Genomic DNA, 19,459 nt, shown 5'->3' with positions numbered 1-19,459 from the left:
ATGCCAACAAGTTTCTTAAATAACGTCTTTTTGATCCGTCCTTCTTATACACCCAGGACGTCTAATTTTTTTTTATTTTTTTATTTTTTTTATTTTAAGATGTCAGTCACGGCTGCTGATGCTGTTGGAGAGATGAAAGTGCATTTTCTGTTAAGCTGTGTTTTTGAACCTTTCCAAAAGTCATTTATTTGCCTTTTTTAGTTTATCTTAGGCACCATGAGTGTCTTAATGATGATCAAAGTATTTCTATTTTTACACACACACACACACACACACATACATACAGATATGCCGTTTTATGCTGAATTTTCAAAATGTCTCCACTCAGCCTCTCAAGGACACAACAGATAATATGTCGGGGAGCTTTCTCGTGAACGATGGCAGTCCTTTCTAAATGTCAACATAGGCCGTAGTCTTTTCTGCCCTTTTTTCCCCCTACAAGGTAGGGCTTCTCTCTAATGAGTCTGTGGTAGCAGAGGCAGTGTGTGTGTGTGTGTGTGTGTGTGTGTGTGTGTGTGTGTGTGTGTGTGTGTGTGTGTGTGTGTGTGTGTGTGTGTGTGTGTGTGTGTGTGTGTGTGTGTGTGTGTGTGTGTGTGTGTGTGTGTGTGTGTGTGTGTGTGTGTGTGTGTGTGTGTGTGTGTGTGTGTGTGTGTGTGTGTGTGTGTGTGTGTGTGTGTGTGTGTGTGTGTGTGTGTGTGTGTGTGTGTGTGTGTGTGTGTGTGTGTGTGTGTGTGTGTGTGTGTGTGTGTGTGTGTGTGTGTGTGTGTGTGTGTGTGTGTGTGTGTGTGTGTGTGTGTGTGTGTGTGTCAGTGGTTGGGGAGGTATAGGGCTGTCTTTGAGGCAGATGACTTACAGCCACTGCCTCACAGTATACATCACGGCTAATGAAGACAGAGTGTGACTCCGGCAGGATCTTTTACACATTACTCTGTCATGCTCTCTGTCTGTCTCTAATGGACATAGCCATCACACCGGCCTACACGTCTATTTCTCCTTATCTGCTCTGACCTGAGTTTAACAAACACAGGCAGAGAGAGGTGTTGTTGATGACTGTTTCGGGAAGAAGCTGAGAAATCGTGTTTTGAGGCCAAACATGTTTCGGGTTCAGAAGATGTACTTTATAGTTGATATGGACTGTGACAGATAATTATGACGGAAACAAATTCTTGTCTGTGGAATCGAAATCCCACAGATACAACCGCTTATGAAAGTAATAGTGACAATGAATTAGTCAGGGATTTAAAGAATTGCTGTTTTACCTTCTTCTATGGAACCCCTCTAGGGTCAGGGTAGAGCAGACTTTTGCGTTCCCAAATGTTTTTTTGCGCGGAATTTCCCACCTATGACCCGAACAGAAGGAATTAGGACTATAGACACTATTGGGGTGTCTCATGAAGGGGGTCGTGATTGGATGGCTGATAAAAGATGACCAGGAAGACAAGTCTATACCTGATGGATCTTAAATGTTATCTTAAATGATTATAAGGTTAATAGTCAAGTGTATTTTCACTTAAAGGCACCATATGTCAGAATGTGGCCAAAAACGGTTACTACACTCAAATTCAAAATACTGAGGTCTTTTAGGTTTCATTTCTCATGTGTAGCTCAGACGTAACTGGCAACCCGTGGTTGCTCGGCAGCTGAGACTCTACTGACTGCAATGATTGGTAGACGGCGGTAGGTGGCGCCACATGCCAAAACATGATTTCAAAACATAAACATGATTTACAGTCTGCAAAAGATTTTTTTTTTAATGCAAATATTTTGTCTGTACTGTTGTTGTTGTTGATGAGTTCAGTTTGTTATATGAACGTTATTCCTGAGTCTCTGTGACATATTAGGAGGATTTTATTGCCAGTTGCGTTAGATTTATTACATAATGCACCTTTAATTTCATTTGGTGTGGCGATGACGAAGGTTGTCCCTCTTTCAGACGTTCAGTGCTTTAACGGGTGGAGATTCACGATAGGCACAGTTAAAGGTTACCATTGACGAGTAAGAATTCATTTAGTTGGTATTAAAAAAAGAGAAAAAAAACCGTGTTCAGCGAGGTGGAGGTGGAACTCATCTGGTTTGCCAAGGACTCTGCACAGAAACAAAAGGGTGGCTCAGAGAAACGTTCGCTCATCCTTGAATTGATAAAACAGGATTAAGTTTTTTGGTACAGATAGATGTTTCACCTGTGGGGGTTTGTAGCTTTGAACATTTGGCTGTATGTGAAAGGGTTTTTGAGAAAAATGCACAAAACGGTTGAAAAGATTGAAGTTACTTGAACTCTACCCGGTAACGGCATATCTGTCCCAAATATTTGTTTTCTTCTGGTCATTTCTCCCCTTTTTTTTGTTGCTCTATCATCATCATCATCATCATCATCATCGACCACACAAAGACCTGTTATGTGTTGCAGGATGATGTCACGTCTTTATTCCAGTCTCAAGTCTTCACTCCCTCCTCCTGGCCCCCCCCCCCCCCCCCCTTTTTTTTTTGCTGAACTCCTCTGCTCGTCTATGTCTATTAATCATTTCTGTCCTAGTTTGACTTCAAGCTCACACCATTAGCAGGCCACTGATTGCTGGTAACCCTTTAGGATAGATGGCTCGAGCAGTGACATCAGGATTATGTCACGACAAAAAAAAATCCACCTCGGGGGGGGGGACTCTTTTCCATTGGCCTGGAAGCTACAGGATCACTCCTCCTGATTCAGGATAGGTATCAATATGATTTGTTAATTCTAACTTCCTGTAGGAATTGTTGGAAATTAGACCCTAGTTGCACAGTGCACTGATGATGATGATGATGATGAAGCTATAAGGCTATACCAGTGTGTGAAGGAGGAGGATGATGAGACATCAGTATTTTCTCAGGTGGTATAAAAAGTTTGAGTTTAGGGTGTTATTGAGAATGGATAAGCAATTACAAGATCAATTTTACTATTAATGAAAAAAATTGTTTCCCATCTTTACTCATGACTAATAAATGATGCTGATATGTTAAATTATTGGTGCACCCCTGTAAGATCCATGACTATTACCCAGTTTTACAAGAAAACAATCAGATTTCTTTGAGAAAAAAAGAAAAAAGTATGCCTAATTTCCAATTTAACGCTGTTTTTTAGTGTGTATCTGCGTCATTACCTTGTTTACGAAGCCCTGAAGTTTAGAAACAAACAGTTCAGCCACTGCTGAAAACGCTGTGTTTTATTGTAATCTCTGGCTCAGCGAGATCTCTGAAAAAACCTGGTCCGGTTACGTAAACAGCGGTTCTCCTGAACAGCAGATCCTCCTGCTCCGGGCACTAGTCCGGGCACATCCGCTTCCGTACATTGAACCGCAGAAGAAGTCATAAAAGAGACTGTTGTGACAAAGCTATTTTTAAACATTGTTAAATCAATGTTTTGATAATGAGTAGCAGTGCATCCACCGTTCCAGAGGGGGGAGCTGCGTTTCTGAGAGCGGGTGTAAGTAGACCTCCATAACTCACATATATGTGCAACATGACCACTCTATGTGAGCTTTAACTTCCATCCATCCATCCATTATCTACCGCTTTATCCTCCACTGAGGGTCGCGGGGGGTGCTGTGCCTATCTCAGCTGACATATGGCGATAGACAGGGTACACCCTGCACAGTTCGCCAGTCCAGTGATTGGTTGTTTGTCTCTAATGGCGACATATAGAGACAAACAACCAATCACTCACACTCTAATGCCTACGGTAAATTTAGAGTGACCAATTTACCTAATCCTCATATTGCATGTTTTTGGAAGCTGGAGAACCCGGAGAAAACCCCCGCACACATGGGAAGAACATGCAAACTCCTTGCAGAAAGGCCCTTGTTCCAACCGGGGCTCTAACCTGGGAACCTGGGTCTTCTTGCTCCTTTACTTAACTTGAGTGTGCAAATGATGAGAATTCCCAATATTTCCCATGTCATTCTGTATATGCGAGTTGGATTAACTGCTGTAAATATGAGGCTTTGTCAAAAACGACACCGCTCATAAGGGGTAAAAACAAAGTCTTTGCATGGCTCTCGGGATAACCGAGTCTCCTCTTCTGTCTCCATCCCAAAGCCCTGTCCGCCACGCGTACATCTCAAAACTTGTAAAGTGCCGGAACTACAATGAACGAGCGGCAACACATTAGTAGTTTCATCAGTCAGCATCATCAGAGAGACTGCAGATGTAGACAAAACTCCCATGGTATAAATTTACCACCACAAGCTCTCATGTTCTTGGCAGCAACTTCAATTCAGAAGGAGTTTTGTGGTTAAAATAAACAACATTAGTTATTTTTGGCTCTTATTATTATTTCCCTTAAAGGAAAATAAAGACTCCATGATCCTTTATTCATCAGTCGAAACCCTAATACTCCATATTATACACTATTCTTTACGTGGGCAGAGCTTTGATTGCCTGGCTGATACACATTCAAACGATAATTTCATCCCCTCAAAGGATTCATTTACCTCTAAATATGGGATGCGAGGAATCAAAGCAAAAAACGCTTCGCAGAATATCTTAGATGTATTTATGAGCGCGTGGAACTCCGGTAATATAATGTGATTTAACGCAGTGCCGTGTACTTTGTGAAATAATTTCCAAGTCACCCAAGGGAGGAGATATATCTGGCCGTCATTAAATATACCAACGAAAGAGAGGAGTAAGAGTTTTTAAAGAGCTAAATTGAGTCACTGCGCATAATTTTACAAGAACAAACTGCTGCTCCAGAATCTCACGGCTTCATCCTGCAGGAATTGATGCTGAACAGTTATCTGGACTTATGTTCTAATGAATATACAATATGTGTATCTGTTAGATTAAAGTATGTTAATGGAAAGTGACAAATCTCAGCTCTACGCGTCTCTTTACTGATCGCAGGTCTTGTGTTTTATTATTTAGAAAATAGTACATGAAAAAACAGACGTTAACCCTCACCGAAAGCCTGGCTGCGGCAGGGACACAAACAAAAAGCTCACCTATGGTATCTTAAGAATATATTTGCTGCGTTTTTATTGCCGTTAGACAGCTTTATTTTCACGGGAAACTGAAGTTTATGATGCTTTGTAAAAGGCGCACACACACAGACACACACACACACACAGACACACACACACACACAGACACACACACACACACACAGACACACACACACACACACCCACACACACACACACACACACACACACACACACACACACACACACACACACACACACACACACACACACACACACGCTCTGCACCAAAGTCCATAAACAATTTCCGTGATTTCACCTCATGGCACACAGGAACTGTTTATCCACTGCTGCCTCCATCTGTAAATGGGAGGCAGCAGCAGTTTTGTGTCACTTTAGTGTTTGCAAATCCTTCATTTGTATTTAACACAGTCTCACCAAAGCAAACAGGTCGCCGCAGACATGCATCTCTCACGGCCCTGAAAGATGAAAAGTGCTGATTTTCTTCTTTTGGACTTTGGTGCAGGAGCGGTAGCAGTTGACAAACTTCATTTTCCAGGTGGAAAATGCTGTCTAATGACAAAATAAAGCACTGAACATGTTCTTAATCTATCATGGAGTTAAGCAGGTGTAAATTTAATTGGGTGAGCCTTTTGCTAAGTGGCTAAAATCTGGATTTCCTTCACTGGAAGTCATGTTTTCATGATGAGTGTCAGTACAGTAATATTGAGAATAATATATAATTTTTCCTGCACAGATTCCTCTTAGCCAGGATGAGTGTTCATATAAATGCACCAGTCTAATGTTAAACTCATGTAACACGCCTGTTTTCCTCCCAATAAATAATGGATGCTATGATCTAATTACTTATTTACATCTGTCAGCAGTTTTGATTTGATTTACATTAATTAATCCTCCCTGATACTGTGTGGGTTTTACTTAATGCCCCACAAACACGTTTAAAGACTTGTTTGTCAGGAGGAATGGAGGCTCTTAATTGCCCACTTTTAACTGTCTAATACACCTTTAGCTTTTAATTGTCCAATAACTTGCAAGTCCAGAGCGATCTCCGGACTTCCACCTTCAATGTACTTTGCTATATCTTAGCTCATAGTTAACATTTCACACATCACCCACTCTGTTTTTAACGACACATAAACAAGACGATATTCCCCCAAGCCCGGCTCCTTTCCCTGGAAAAATATGAGGACTTCATTTACATGAAACTTCCATCTTTCGTTGCAGCCCTCATCACCATTCACTATCAGTAAGGCCGCGTGGCAGATGGACAGATGGATGGCGCCATTTATATTCATTCACAGGTTACCTCATGTCTCTCATGCAAAGATCTGTCTGTCAGCAAGCAGCACGTGTCAGTGAGTCAATGGAAAGGTGTCAGAGAGGGAGAAAAACAGACTGTTTTAACTTCCACAACATGAGCAGCCAGTCTAAATTAGGCTGACAGGTGGCTCAGTTGGCTTTGTTCAATAGAAACAAGTTATGACAGCGCTCTTTCCCGGTCTGTTGTAGCTCCTTTTATTGTTTTAGTCAACTTATAACATGAAGCAGAAGAATCGTGGCCATTGTCATTTGTCATTTGCATTGTGCAGGCCCTTGCAGCCGCCATGCTGCCAGCAGGTGGCGATATGCCCTTGACTTAGTTTTCTTATACTGATGATTTCTGGCCCGGTCTCTTGTGTCACATTTAAAGTTTTGAGCCCATCGGTCAATGTACTGCGATGTCACAGGGAACTTCCTGTTTCGTGGACGAACGTTTGAAATTCACCAAACTTCCGATGGTTGCCGTGGTCACGCCCTCTTGAATCTGCGAGGCCTTTGGATAACTTTGATAATCTTTGATGTGGCGAGTAATTTGATCTCATGTATAGAGGAGTTTGTCCATTTACAAAACTCGCAAATTGCCAAAAAGGACACCCAAATTCAAATTGACCAAATTCCTGTTGAGTTGAGGCCATGGTTGCAATACACTTTTTTGTACGTCTTGGGGCTGTGACAAGTTTTGCGAAATTTGGTGCAACTCAGTTTTGGCTTTGTCGCACCAGGTATCACCTTTGGGGGCGCTACTGAGCCATTTTTTTTCACCACTTTTATGTATTCCCACTATCTTATAAAAGATTTCGAAAGTTGTGTGTGCCAATTTTTTTCCAAGAGTTCCTCACACCACTGCGTGAGTGCTCAGGCTCTAAATATAACCCTAATGCAAATGAATTAAATGCCAAGCGCTGCTCACTGCAGCCAAGAATCCCTTTGTGTAATGACATTTGAGTGTGGAGATGATGAACTTCTTAAAAGGGAAGTTTTACAGGACATTTTAAAGGACATTGCTTGACTCATACAAATCCATGGATTATTTTGTATAATAGTGTTCGCCAAAATCGCCCCAAAAAATGGCTATTCAACCCAAGATGACGGCCTTCCTGTAGGACTTACAGCAATGTCATCATTGACTTTTTGGACCGTCCTGACATGATTAACATGCGTACCAACTATCGTTCATCTAAGTAAAACTTTTATTTTTTCTTTAAATCACTGATTAAAAGCTTTTTCCCCCCATATTCTTTAGCCGCTCCCACTTCCAATTTTCCACGTTTTTCCACCAAATGTAAATTTTCACCAGATCTGATGCGGTTGCAAAATTTTGAGAGTTTTGGGGCGTGTTCAGGTCCTCAAAAACACAATTTATTTCGAGAAAAAAGAATAACTCCATGAGATTCAATAGGGTCCTCTGCACAAAAACTAGCAAACACGCTCATAAAACTAATTAAAATCCATTCTAAAAGCAAAATAAAAAATAAAAAATAAAATTAATGCAAAATCCCAAACTATTTTAACCTTGGATCACATGACACACAGTAATTCTAGGTGTCAACTGGGCCTAATTTTGAAAAGAAGCCTTTACGACCACATGAGTTTTAGTGCTATTGGCTCCACCCAGGACCTTACACACAAATGATAACACCTGTTTTTTTTGTTTGATTTTTTCTTCAAGAGCGTTAAAAATAGAGTGGATGAGATGGAAAAATATTTTGTTTCTGAAATGAAGTATGACCATAGCAGATCAATGAGCATGGCTGTCAAGGTGGCACTGCGAGCATGTGAGAGAGAGCATGATCTCCGAATGTAGGATGTGGGTTTGTGTTTGTGCCAGTAAGAGCCAGCTGTCTGCTCATTTTGAAGGGGTTTCTATCAATCATCATCTCAGTGGTGCGTCTCTGCTTGTCTGGACGCTCACCTCTGCGGCACTGCAACACGACCTCCATTTGTCTAACCTTGAACTGAGGCTATACCGTGGCGAACGGGAGCAACACACAGTCGGCATGACAGTGTACTGTCGTCATTTCATTATCATGAAAATGAACAAATGACTTTGGAGAAGAAAAAAAAACACAGGCGTTTGTATCAAACGCAATCAATTTTAGTGTAATAAGCAGAGGCAAACAGAGAATCCAGCGATTGGACAACAGTTTAAACCAGCTGCTCATACAGCATTGATCAAAGATGCCAATGAATAACCTTTGTCCAGTATTGACTGAGAAGGTCTTGGGTTAGTATTGAGCTCAGTGACAGAGAAGTGATGAAGTGGTGGTAATGTAGAGTTTTCTCTGTTCAATGGGATTAAATAACCAAACTTTTTAGGAAGTCTGCTTCTTCTCATTTAAGGGAGAACGTTACTTGAACAAAGTTAAGTACTTATAGACCAAAATGGCTTAGTATTTGTTCAAATGACTTAAAGTACAGATTTCTACCCACAACTTGATAAAACTTATATTTTAACATGTACTTTGTGATGTATCTATAGCAAGGCTATTCAACTTAAGGCCCCGGGACCAGAACGGCCCTTCAAGCAATTAACCCATAATTAACCCATAAATAATGAATGTATTATTAAAAAGCCAATACAACCGTAGCTTCGTCTATTTCTGGCACTTTGCAACACTCTGCGTCCCTTTTTTGGCAAATAGTACATCTGTAATTGTAGGCAGCCTATGTATGTACCAGAATATTTCGCACTATGAGCCAACTCTAGCGGTACCTGTGTCTTGTTGGTACTGTTACTTTTATTTTTTTGCACTAAGAGCCAATTGTAGCAGTTGTACCTGGATATTATTGGTACTGTTACTTATATTTCTGCAAAAACAGCCTATTGTGGCCATTGCACCTTAATGTTGTTTATACTGTTACCTCTAATTTTCAAGGAGACATGTTGTGACTGTTATACCCAAATGTTGGTGGTTCTGTAAATGTAACCTTTTTTCACTATACACATATTGTATTGTGATTGTTGATGGTTTTGTTACTTACTTGTTTTGCACAAAACTAGCAGCCATTTGTGGGATCTGAAGTGGCGAATGTAATGTCACTCAGTGGTGTTGGTGGTGTCGCTCGGTTGCCAGGTTTGTACCAGTGTTTTCTGTTTCAAAAAACAAATTATAATGTTAACCCACTCAATATTTGAGGAAATGTGACAGAACAAATGGTTGCCAAGTGTGGCCATTGACTACATTAGTTCAGTTTTAAGATATTATTAATATTAAAGACAGTAAACTTTCAGAATAAGTGGTAAACTTGAGCCTAATTACTTTTCGAACTTTAAGCATCTGAACTGGCCAAGTTTTTTCTTTACCTTTCTCTGCAGTTTCTGTATGTATAATATCTTCCAACAGGTTCGCTCTAAAGATTAATGAGTTTCACATTTAATATGAGTGGCTGTGATGAAAACTGACCTAAGTATAATGAATCTGAGGTCAAATAGCAGCTTTCAGTGGCAAACTTACAGGGTGTTAATTCCTCACACCACTTTAATTGACCACAAATTATCTTCATTTCTATATCGTTTCACTTCGAGAGTGATAACAAACCAAAGCAAACCTTTATCCACTAAAAAGAACTAGCAGTTAAAAGGTCTTTAAGGTGTAATTGTGCTGCAGAAAAATCATCATTTAGATAAATTTAGTTTCCCTTTTTCCTTCAAATTAACTCAAGGCACAGCCACCCACACGGTCATTTATGGCTCATATCTACTCATTAATTATCATTTTAAATAGTTGTGAGGATGAAAAATCACTTATTTACTCATTTAAAGTTACATTCTTAATCCACATTATGGCACTTCTGCACATATCATGTGACTTAAATGTCTTTTTTGGCTAGATATAGTATGTGTTGATATTATCACAGATAGTGGTTTATCATTACATGAAACACTATCCGTGATATCCTGGTTACACAGCCGTGAACATATGTTCCTGTATCCACGGTGCCCTCCCTTGCCCTCCCCTCCCCTCCACACTCAGCCTTTCTCTGGCACCGAGTCTCCATGTATGTCCTCTCCTCTCTTGAAAATAGAGCTGCAGACAGAGCCCCGGAGAGCAGACGCCGAAGTGACGACATGTCATCACTGTCCCACATCAGTGACTCACTGAGGCCTGTGTGTGCCCCGCGCTGTCACCGGCCTGTCGCTCTCGATTGCACGACGCCTCGCCACTTTTGTGTTGTTGTTAGCGTCAGGCTTGGGATCCCCCGCCCCTCACCCATGTGAACAGTTCCACTTCTAAAATATCTGTCTCTTTTCCTTCACCTCCTTTCACTTCACGAGGGGTTTTTACCTCTTGTGAATGGTGATAACATTTTTAGGGCTACAAGGCGAGTTCTGACACTTGACAACTGCAGGGGTGAGCGAGACACTGAGGGGATATACCGGTCTTGCTTGAATAAATCTTTGTATAACCAGAACGGCAGCAGAAATTACACATAAAACTAAGATAAGAAGGTAAAGGAGGTTTCCTGGAATAGCTACACCTGTGGGAAATATGTGTGTGGGTGCCTCTAAGTGGCTATTAATGGAAAACTGTTAATGATGATTGTCGAGTACTTAGATGACAACAATAGCTGTAAAAACTGTAACACAAGCGGGCTACTCTCAGGAGTTTACTTAAATACAGCTCATTTCTTCCTCTTTTCATTCATTCATTCATTCATTCATTCATTCATTCATTTTCTCCAGCTTTATCCTCCACGATGGGAGCTGGAGCCAATCCTAGCTGATTTAGGGTGAAATATGGTCAATGTACAGTGTCCGGTTAACGTAATCTGCATGATTTTACACATGACAAACATTCAAACTCCACATAGAAAGGCGCTTGGATCTGAACCAGTGACCTTCTAATACTACACGCAACAAAAATATAAACGCACGAAGAAAAACTTGTAGTTATTGTTATGTGACAAAACAGAGTAACTATCCAAAAATAACAGTACAACTTTATCAATAAAGTGGCTTTAATTCGCGAGCATTAGAATCAATTTCAAAACAAAAGTCCTGGAGTAACGGCAGGAACAACACAATTGGGGTCGATGATCCAAGTTCACAAACTTCGATAACGTGTCTGTCCACCATTAGCCTCACGCAGAGTGGTACTCAATCTGAGATTGTCGTCAATAGGAGTGGCCAAGTGACACTGGACTACTGGGTTTGAGCGAAACAAGTCATTCCATAAACAAATGCATCAAGACCAATACTGACCAATCACAGGGCAGTTTAGAGAGAGAGAGAGAGCGTGCACCGATATTGGCCGTTCTACTGCAGCTACTACAAGCATCTTTGGCGCAAGATTACTAGCACCAGTAATATCGGTCTACCCTGCAACGAAAAGGAAGGGAAATTCAGGTCATCTGTCGCATATGCACAGAGAGCAGTGATTCCACAATATAGCATTTTAACTATTTTGGTGACTCTGCCAACAGAAGATAATCCTTTCCTAAGCATGCATTAATTTTGAAAACACCAGGAAATATAAAAACAATATGGAAAACGTATGGAATATTCAAAAAAATACACATAAAGAGGAAAGTTTGTGAGATATAAAAAGGAAAAACGCAAACAACGCACCGCTATCTAAAGGCTCTACCCTTTATACAACAACGACTACTACTACTCCTGTACCCAAAGACACGATTCAAAAAGAACACTATTAAAATATGAAAATGAAAAGTCTAATGGAGCTGTAAAAGTAGACACATCATCTCATAAAAACACCATAATCAGAATACCCGACGATGGAAAAGCACGTTACAGGAAATTGTGGAAAAATTTGGTAACACTTAAGATTAGGGAACACATAATTCACCATTAGGTGCTCACTAACATGCATATAAGTCGCATACGAGCCCTTTATTAGTAAATATTAAGCACGTATTAACACCTTATGTAGGAAAAATCTTAATTCATGTCATAATACAGTAGAACAAGTTATATACTACTTATATATGTTAGTAAGCACCTAGTTCATTACCAAATGATGTGTTCCAATACTAATGTTTCTTCTTAAAGTCTCTAATTCACCTCCTAATTCTTACACAATCATTTTCTTAAAAGAAAAACGGGACAGTGGAAGAACACCCCAGGGATATCGCAATGGGCCGTGACACAAGAATGACACTCGGCCGTTGTGGTGGTGTAACTGTACACAGGGCTGGCATGACTCTGTGGGGCGCTCGCGGTGACATTTGACTACAGCTCCAGGAGGCCAGATGTGCCACTTTGATGGAAAAGGAACGTGTCAGCTCAAAACAGCGGCGTGACAGGGGGACGGGCGCAATGCGAAGGAACGACGAGGTCCCACTGTTGGGGACGCCACTTCGGGGATGAAAGTGCTCGCGCGCGCAAAAACTTTCAGTACAATTTCAAGAGGACTTGAAGGATGTGTGCTCAACACACAGATGGAGCTGCACTGGAGAATCATCAAGTTGTGTGAGACAAAATGAAGAAGAAAAAAAAAGGAGGAAATAAACAAAGCTGGCTTTATCGCTTCCTCACTGTCAATTAAAGCGAGATCTTATGAAAGCCCTTCAGCTTTATTAAAATGCAGCTCACTGACGGGCCAATAACATCTGACAAATTAATTGAAATTTGACGGACAGCTTATAGCGAGCAGAGAGCAACAGAGATCATTAAAACAGAACCTCGGTGGAGATCCTCAAGCAGGCGCCAATGTGCTCGGCGTTGTTTGGAGGCAATAAAACTCACTGTATGACTTTATTGTTATTATTCCTGCAAATATGTTTGCTCACGTTCTGGGTTTCATTAGACAACAGACAACCAAAAGACCGGGGCCAAAGTTGCTCAGAACCTCGATTTTTATAGTCGCGAGTGACACAAAATGGGGCTCAAACAGTGACGTCCGTTCACTTGAAACGAACCGATTTCAGTGAGGAGATGAAAGCGCCGTACGTCTGCGTTTACAGATTAAAACTACACACTGCAGGTGTCTCATTTCCTCCACCTCGTATAGCTTCTACCTCTGGAGATTATGAGAAAGCTGTGTGAATGAAACATCTAGAGCTATCGCCTTGGTGGTATCTATAGCCTCGATCTCACTGGATTAAGCAAAAACATGTTCAATTGAAATACTCGCTGGTGTAAAGCCAGTATATTTAACATTTAAATGTTATATTATGATGGCTATTTTATTGGTTTCGGTCTGTTACATCATCTAGCTTTTAGTGAAGCTCATGTCACAACGTGGATACTTTTATTCTGATGAAAATGGCGTAACACCTTCGTACAAGTGGCAAACATTCTCTACAATATGTCAATTTTCAGATGTAAAGTTCAAAGTTAAAGATGCATTATGTAATAAATCCAAAACAACTGGCCGTAAAATCCTCCTAATATGTCACAGAGACTCAGGAATAATGTTCATATAACAAACTGAACTCACCAACAACAACAGTACAGCCACAATTTGCATTAAAAAAAATCTTTTGCAGACTGCAAATCATGTTTATGTTTTGAAATCATGTTTTGTCATGTGGCTCCACCTACCGCCATCTACCAATCATTGCATTCAGTAGAGTCTCAGCTGCCGAGCTACCACGGGTTGCCAGTTACGTCAAAAAACGATACCTAAAAGACCTCAGTATTTTGAATTTGAGTGTAGTAACCGTTTTTGGCCACATTCTTACATATGGCACCTTTAAGGATGCTTAGGTTTCATTAAACATTATATAAATTCAGATAAAGTTCTCTTTTTGCACCTTGATAATAAAGATAGGGATCCTTAGTAGGTTCACTTTACTTTACTGTAGATAACTCATATTTCTTTTGTCTGTAAATGAATAAAAAAGGGCATTTTAAATCATAAATTTAACAATACGACGCCTGTTAGACAGGGATTTGAAACATAACAGCACCACGTTGATCCGAGCAACAGTTGGAGCGTTATTTCTGACATTTTCAAGTGATTTAAGCGAAGAAAATACGATGAAGTGGTAACACGTCTCCATATAATGTTTTTTAATCTGACTGGACCCGAAGTTTGTGGTTTAAAAACTTTGCACTGAGACGTAAAAAGAGTTCTAACCTTGGTTTAAGGCATGAAGCGACAATAAAAATTAAATATTTACATGCAAGTAGTAAACGAAGAAATAGTACATACACAAAAGCTGGCTAAGGAAACGTTAATTCAAACAGACAATTAAATCCTAAAAGAGAATAGATGAATAGAAGTGAGTAAAAAGTTTGGTTTGCTTAAAATCATGGAAAAATAAACCTGTTGGGCTAAAAAGCATTATATGTAAAACAAATTAATGAAATGGAAATGAAGTTGAATACATGGGGGGGACATAAAAACAAATCATTTTACTGGCTATAAGGCAGTTTCCCAAGCATGAATAAGATATAAGAGAGAAAGTTCTTGGAGTTACTACAGTGCATTTAGTTGTATTGTATTTCTTAATTCATGAGATCAAGAAAGTTATTCTTGTTTCTTTAAAAAAGTAAAATGTAATTTTTTTTTATGTTTCCATGTAATGCTCTGCTTTTAAAAACAGTTCCACCCTGCAAGCTCTTGCACTGAAATCCTTTAAAATCCCATTTTGAGGACACTCAGGAGATGAAAGAGGGTGTGGTGCCGCCGCAGACGTGTTTGTTTGGAACAAAATAATCGTGAGTTAAGCGCTTGGCGGGGCCGACTTCTTACCTGGATTGACCTTTTCCCCCCTGCAGGTGACAGGATGCGGATCAGCGGGAGAGCTCGATGGTGGGTCCGTGATGAGACCAGATCAGAACGGCAGGGTGTGGTGTTTTCCGCGCCGCTGTCACACACATCAAACAGCCAGGCGTCGCCGTCAGGTACCCGACGAGCAGCAGGAAGCTGAGAGAGGCTGGAGGTGGAGAGTGAGTCGAGGCTTCGGTCCATTTCCTCCTCTTGTCTTCACTGTCCCTTTGACCCTTTTGGGTTAGTTTCCATCTGTTCACACACTCACATCGAAGGTTTCTTCAAACCACAGATACTGTACAACCAAAATGACTCCAGTCCTGGTCCTCGGGGAACCACTGAACAACTTCTCCCTCCTGTGATACTTAAGATCACATGCAAATGCACTGTATTTTAGCAAAAGTATTGTATTAACCCTCAAAATGTCCATATTTTGTGCTTATTTTAACCATAAAAGGTGACAGAAAAGTGTCCTATCTGGCAGTTATTTACAATTTAATGAATGTTAAAATAGTGTATTAACAATTAAAACTGTAAAAATAAAAAAAAAAATAAAAAAAATTGGGTCACACTTTAGATTAGGGAACTAGGGATTAGGGATTAAGGAATTAAGGAAGGGGGTGGAGTGGCTCAGTGGTTAAGACCACTACTCCTGTGTGCAAAGACATCATGGTCACAAGTTCAATTCACCATTAAGTGCTTACTAACACGCATTTAAGCAGCGCACTAGCCCTTTATTAGTAAATATTTATCACTTATTAACACCTTATGTAGGAAAAATCTTAATTCATGTCATAATAATCCCCAGTTGGGTAACTCCTTAGATTAGGGAACACATATTCACCATTAACTAGGCGCTTACTAACATATATAAGTAGCATACCAGCCTTTTATTACTAATAATTAACCACGTATTAACAACTTATTCTACATAACCTTATTCTACCTCTATTACAACAACATGAATTAAGATTTTTCCTACATACGGTGTTAATACGTGCTTAATATTTACTAATAAAGGGCTAGTATGCTACTTATATGCATGCGAGTACCGTACCGTGTTACCGGTCAGCTCTTCAGTAAGCTCTGATAACGACCCATTTATTTGAATCAGGTGTGTTGGAGCAGGGAAAACACCCCAAAACATGCAGGACAGTGGCTCCCCAGGACCAGGGGTGGGAAACCCTGTTTTGTTTTAGGGTTTATTCAAATGAGTAGCTCGTTACCGGGCGGAGCTCGTTGACGAGCTGATCATTAGAATCAGGTGTGTTGGAGCAGGGCAGCGTCTCAAGAACACGCAGGGCAGGGATTGGGAAAACACATTTCGGTGTCTTAAGTGTTTAAAATATACAGTTTAAATCCTTGAACTCCCTTACCGGTAACAGCTTTTTTCCTCTATGGACTTTGGTGCAGGAGATTGAACGGTAAATACGTGAGAATGTGAGTCATATTTTGTTCAGTGTGCTTTTTGTTAAGTGACTAAAATCTGCTTTTTCTTGTGTCCTCTCTGGCAGAAAGATCAAGTCTCCGTGTCTCGGCTGGTTCTCAGCACAGCGGACGAGCAGGTAAGATTTTAGGGTTATACATGATGTAATGGTAATACTGATATACTGTTTATCAGATGTCATGGAGACACATATAGATGTGTGTGTGTGTGTGAGGTGTGACAACCAGAGGCCTGTGGTTGTTCAAACTCAATCAGTGTAAATGATTTAACCCCCCCCCCCCCCAAAAACAACAGATCTCACACGAGCAGAAGACACAAATTTGCACCTCTTTCACACTCACCTGGTTCCATAATTCATGAACTTCTCACATTAAAAAAAAAAGAAGCGTAAAGATAGCGGGAGCTTTTAATGCCGCGATTTACATAACTCCAGACACTTTCTACAGAATACTCTATTGATTTTACAAAGCAAGATCCATGTAACGTAATTAAAACCTGAGCAGGAGAATTTTATGTGTCTCATTAAAGGAAGGAGTTGCCATTACACAATGAAGAGCAGCAATACCTCCTCTTAGTTCTGAGCTTTCAGCAGAAAATGTACTATTAACTTGTTGGTTGGTTTTTCTTCTGGGTGGAAATAACTCTATATTTAAATATTCTCTTTTTAATATATTGCATTTGCTACAATTCTGTTGGGAAACTCCCACTACTTATATATATATATATATGTATATATTCTTTGGGGTCTAAATGGTGTGAGCTACACTCGTTCCATTGTGAAAATTAAATCTGAAATCCTTTCATGAACTCCTTCTTTCTGTGTGAAATGATATCCTGCGAAGAATCTCGGTGCCAGAATGACCCGAGTCCACCCCCCCCCCCACCCCCCGAGTCTGAATCGATATTCTAATAACAGCCAGACTTGTGTCCCGTGAGGATCACGTTGACCTGCTACACACACCTCTAATTTCAGGCTGCCTTCGAGGAACACAACATAGGTGAATTCTGGCTGTTGTGCCCCCTTTGTTTAAAGTGATTGTGAGAAAGTGTGAAGCAGAAGAAGAAGAAGGAGAACATAACAAGATTAGACTAATATATGCGTGCCGACTGCAGCGGTGATATTTTTCAGAGTATTAAAGGAATACAATAATACTGAATATTTCAGAGGGCATACAATGGGAAACCACTGTCAGTCACACATGCAAATCTCAGCACATTGTGTTCTGCAGGCGAAGTGTGGGGAATTTCATTTTCAGACAGTAAGAACCCTCGCGTGTGCGGGTATGAGACGGTCACGGTAACATCTGGTCACACTGTGAAGCTGTGAAATTCTCTCTCTCTCTCTCCAGACCAGAGAGCGCGGCTCACGGGCAAAAAAAAAAAAAATTATCGAACATCCAGGTCTCTCCTTATGAAAGAAGAATTAACAGTCGTCATTGTTCTGCAGTAGGCCAAGAGGTGCAGGGATCTAATGGGAGGACGTCATCTGGGAGGGGCGGGAACACAAATCACAGGTCGGCCTCTTTTAGTCTCGGTGTTTACAGAAAAGCTCGTCCGAGCTGCTCTCGCAGGAGAAACCGATTGAATCTCAACCGGGAAGTGAGTTTGACATCGTGCTGTGAAATAACTGGGTAAAAATAACACTTAAGTGACATGTCAAGCTGTGTTTTGACCTGCTTGCATTTGTCCTGACTGAATATTTGACAGAAAAAAAGAAGGACGTAATCTAAAATGCGGGACGTTACGATAAGAGAGCGACAGTATTTTTAGTAGCAGCTGAATCTTACGTGTTCCTTGACCCATTGATTAAAGGGTCAGCTCACTCCTCCTAAATGGTATGAGTGTTGTCATCACATGTCAAGTGACGCACCTGCCTTTGAGGAATAGTTCCAGGTTGCAGTGATCACATGCGACCAGCTGTGGCCCACCGTCTCTGTGACAGCGGACGAGACGGATGATGCGCCATCTCCGACACGAGCGCTTCCTGGTGTCTGGTGATGTGTGTGTGTGTGTGTGTGTGTGTGTGTGTGCATCCCTCTCCCCGCTCTCATTATCCTCTCTCTGGGTGTTAAAGGAGGAGTTGAGAGCAGAGGGGAAGGTGGTGGTGGTGGTGGTGGAGACTGCCTGGCTAACCCGACATCCCCCGTGGACAGGAAACAGATGGGACCGAGTCCCTCCGCACAAATCACTGCCAAGGCGATTTCAGCCTGCTCCCGTGACTGTTTCAAAATGACAATTAGTGTTTATGCAAACAACAGGAGAGGCCAGGGAACGGAGGCAACATGGAGACATGAATATGAATCCAACTGCGTGATTCCAGCCAGCGAGTTACAAGACAAACACGTGTAGCAGTGGTCACTCGTGGCACTTAAGATGCCTGGCCTTGTTTTCAACAAACTATAAAGTGACATTCAGTAAAAAGACGGAATGCTAACAAGCTGGAGGGTGGCCATATGCACGGATTTAGGCCTGACAGTCCGGATATTAAATACTGCTCAGTTGTGTCCTCCTTTATGGAGTTGCACTGGTATGCAGCATAACTTCCAACGCCCAACACATGTCTGAATTCTGAATGGTCCGAAGAGCGAGGCTTTCTCAGGGACGATTTCTGTTGGTCGCTCATGGAAAAGGTGCCATTGAAAGACATGTCCACAGATAAACAATAGACTGCTGGTAGCTCCTCTATAATGTCGTTTTGTTGAGAAGCTGGTACAAGCCACACGGTTGGTGTAGTGGTTCGCACTCTTGCCTTTGCAGGAAGACCTGGGTTCACGACCCGGTCAGAACAAGGGCTTTTTCTGCAGGCAGATTTGGGGATTAGGTAAATTGGACACTCTAGTCTAAATTGACCATGGGTGTGATTGTGGTTGTTTGTTTGTCTATGAACGTGTCCCTGTGATGGGCTGGCAAACTGTCCAGGGTGTGACCCCGCCTATGGCCCAATGTCAGCTGAGATTGTCAGAGCGCTCCCCGCTACTCTGATGTGGAGGACAAAGCGGTAGAGGATGGATGGATAGACTTTCTCAGGCATTTTAAGAATA

At 41.2% G+C, this 19,459-nt stretch overlaps 1 protein-coding gene across 1 annotated transcript in view; it reads left to right on the top strand.

Moving 5' to 3' along the window:
* mettl4 (methyltransferase 4, N6-adenosine) overlaps nt 1-18,767 on the top strand; it is a gene marked incomplete at its 3' end in the record, with an annotated part of 28,696 nt that extends 9,929 nt beyond the window's left edge. Inside the window, exons 10-12 of the mRNA XM_083901522.1 lie at nt 16,486-16,536; nt 17,963-18,017; nt 18,493-18,767. Coding sequence (XP_083757648.1) covers nt 16,486-16,536; nt 17,963-18,017; nt 18,493-18,767 — 381 coding nt within the window. The remainder of the gene's footprint in view (nt 1-16,485; nt 16,537-17,962; nt 18,018-18,492) is intronic.
* Between the last annotated feature and the right edge of the window lie 692 nt (nt 18,768-19,459).

Source organism: Microchirus variegatus (genome assembly GCF_963457635.1).
Source record: "Microchirus variegatus genome assembly, chromosome: 15".
In the NCBI taxonomy this organism is placed as follows: Eukaryota; Metazoa; Chordata; class Actinopteri; order Pleuronectiformes; family Soleidae; genus Microchirus; species Microchirus variegatus.
This window is presented reverse-complemented; position numbering and strand designations above follow the sequence as displayed.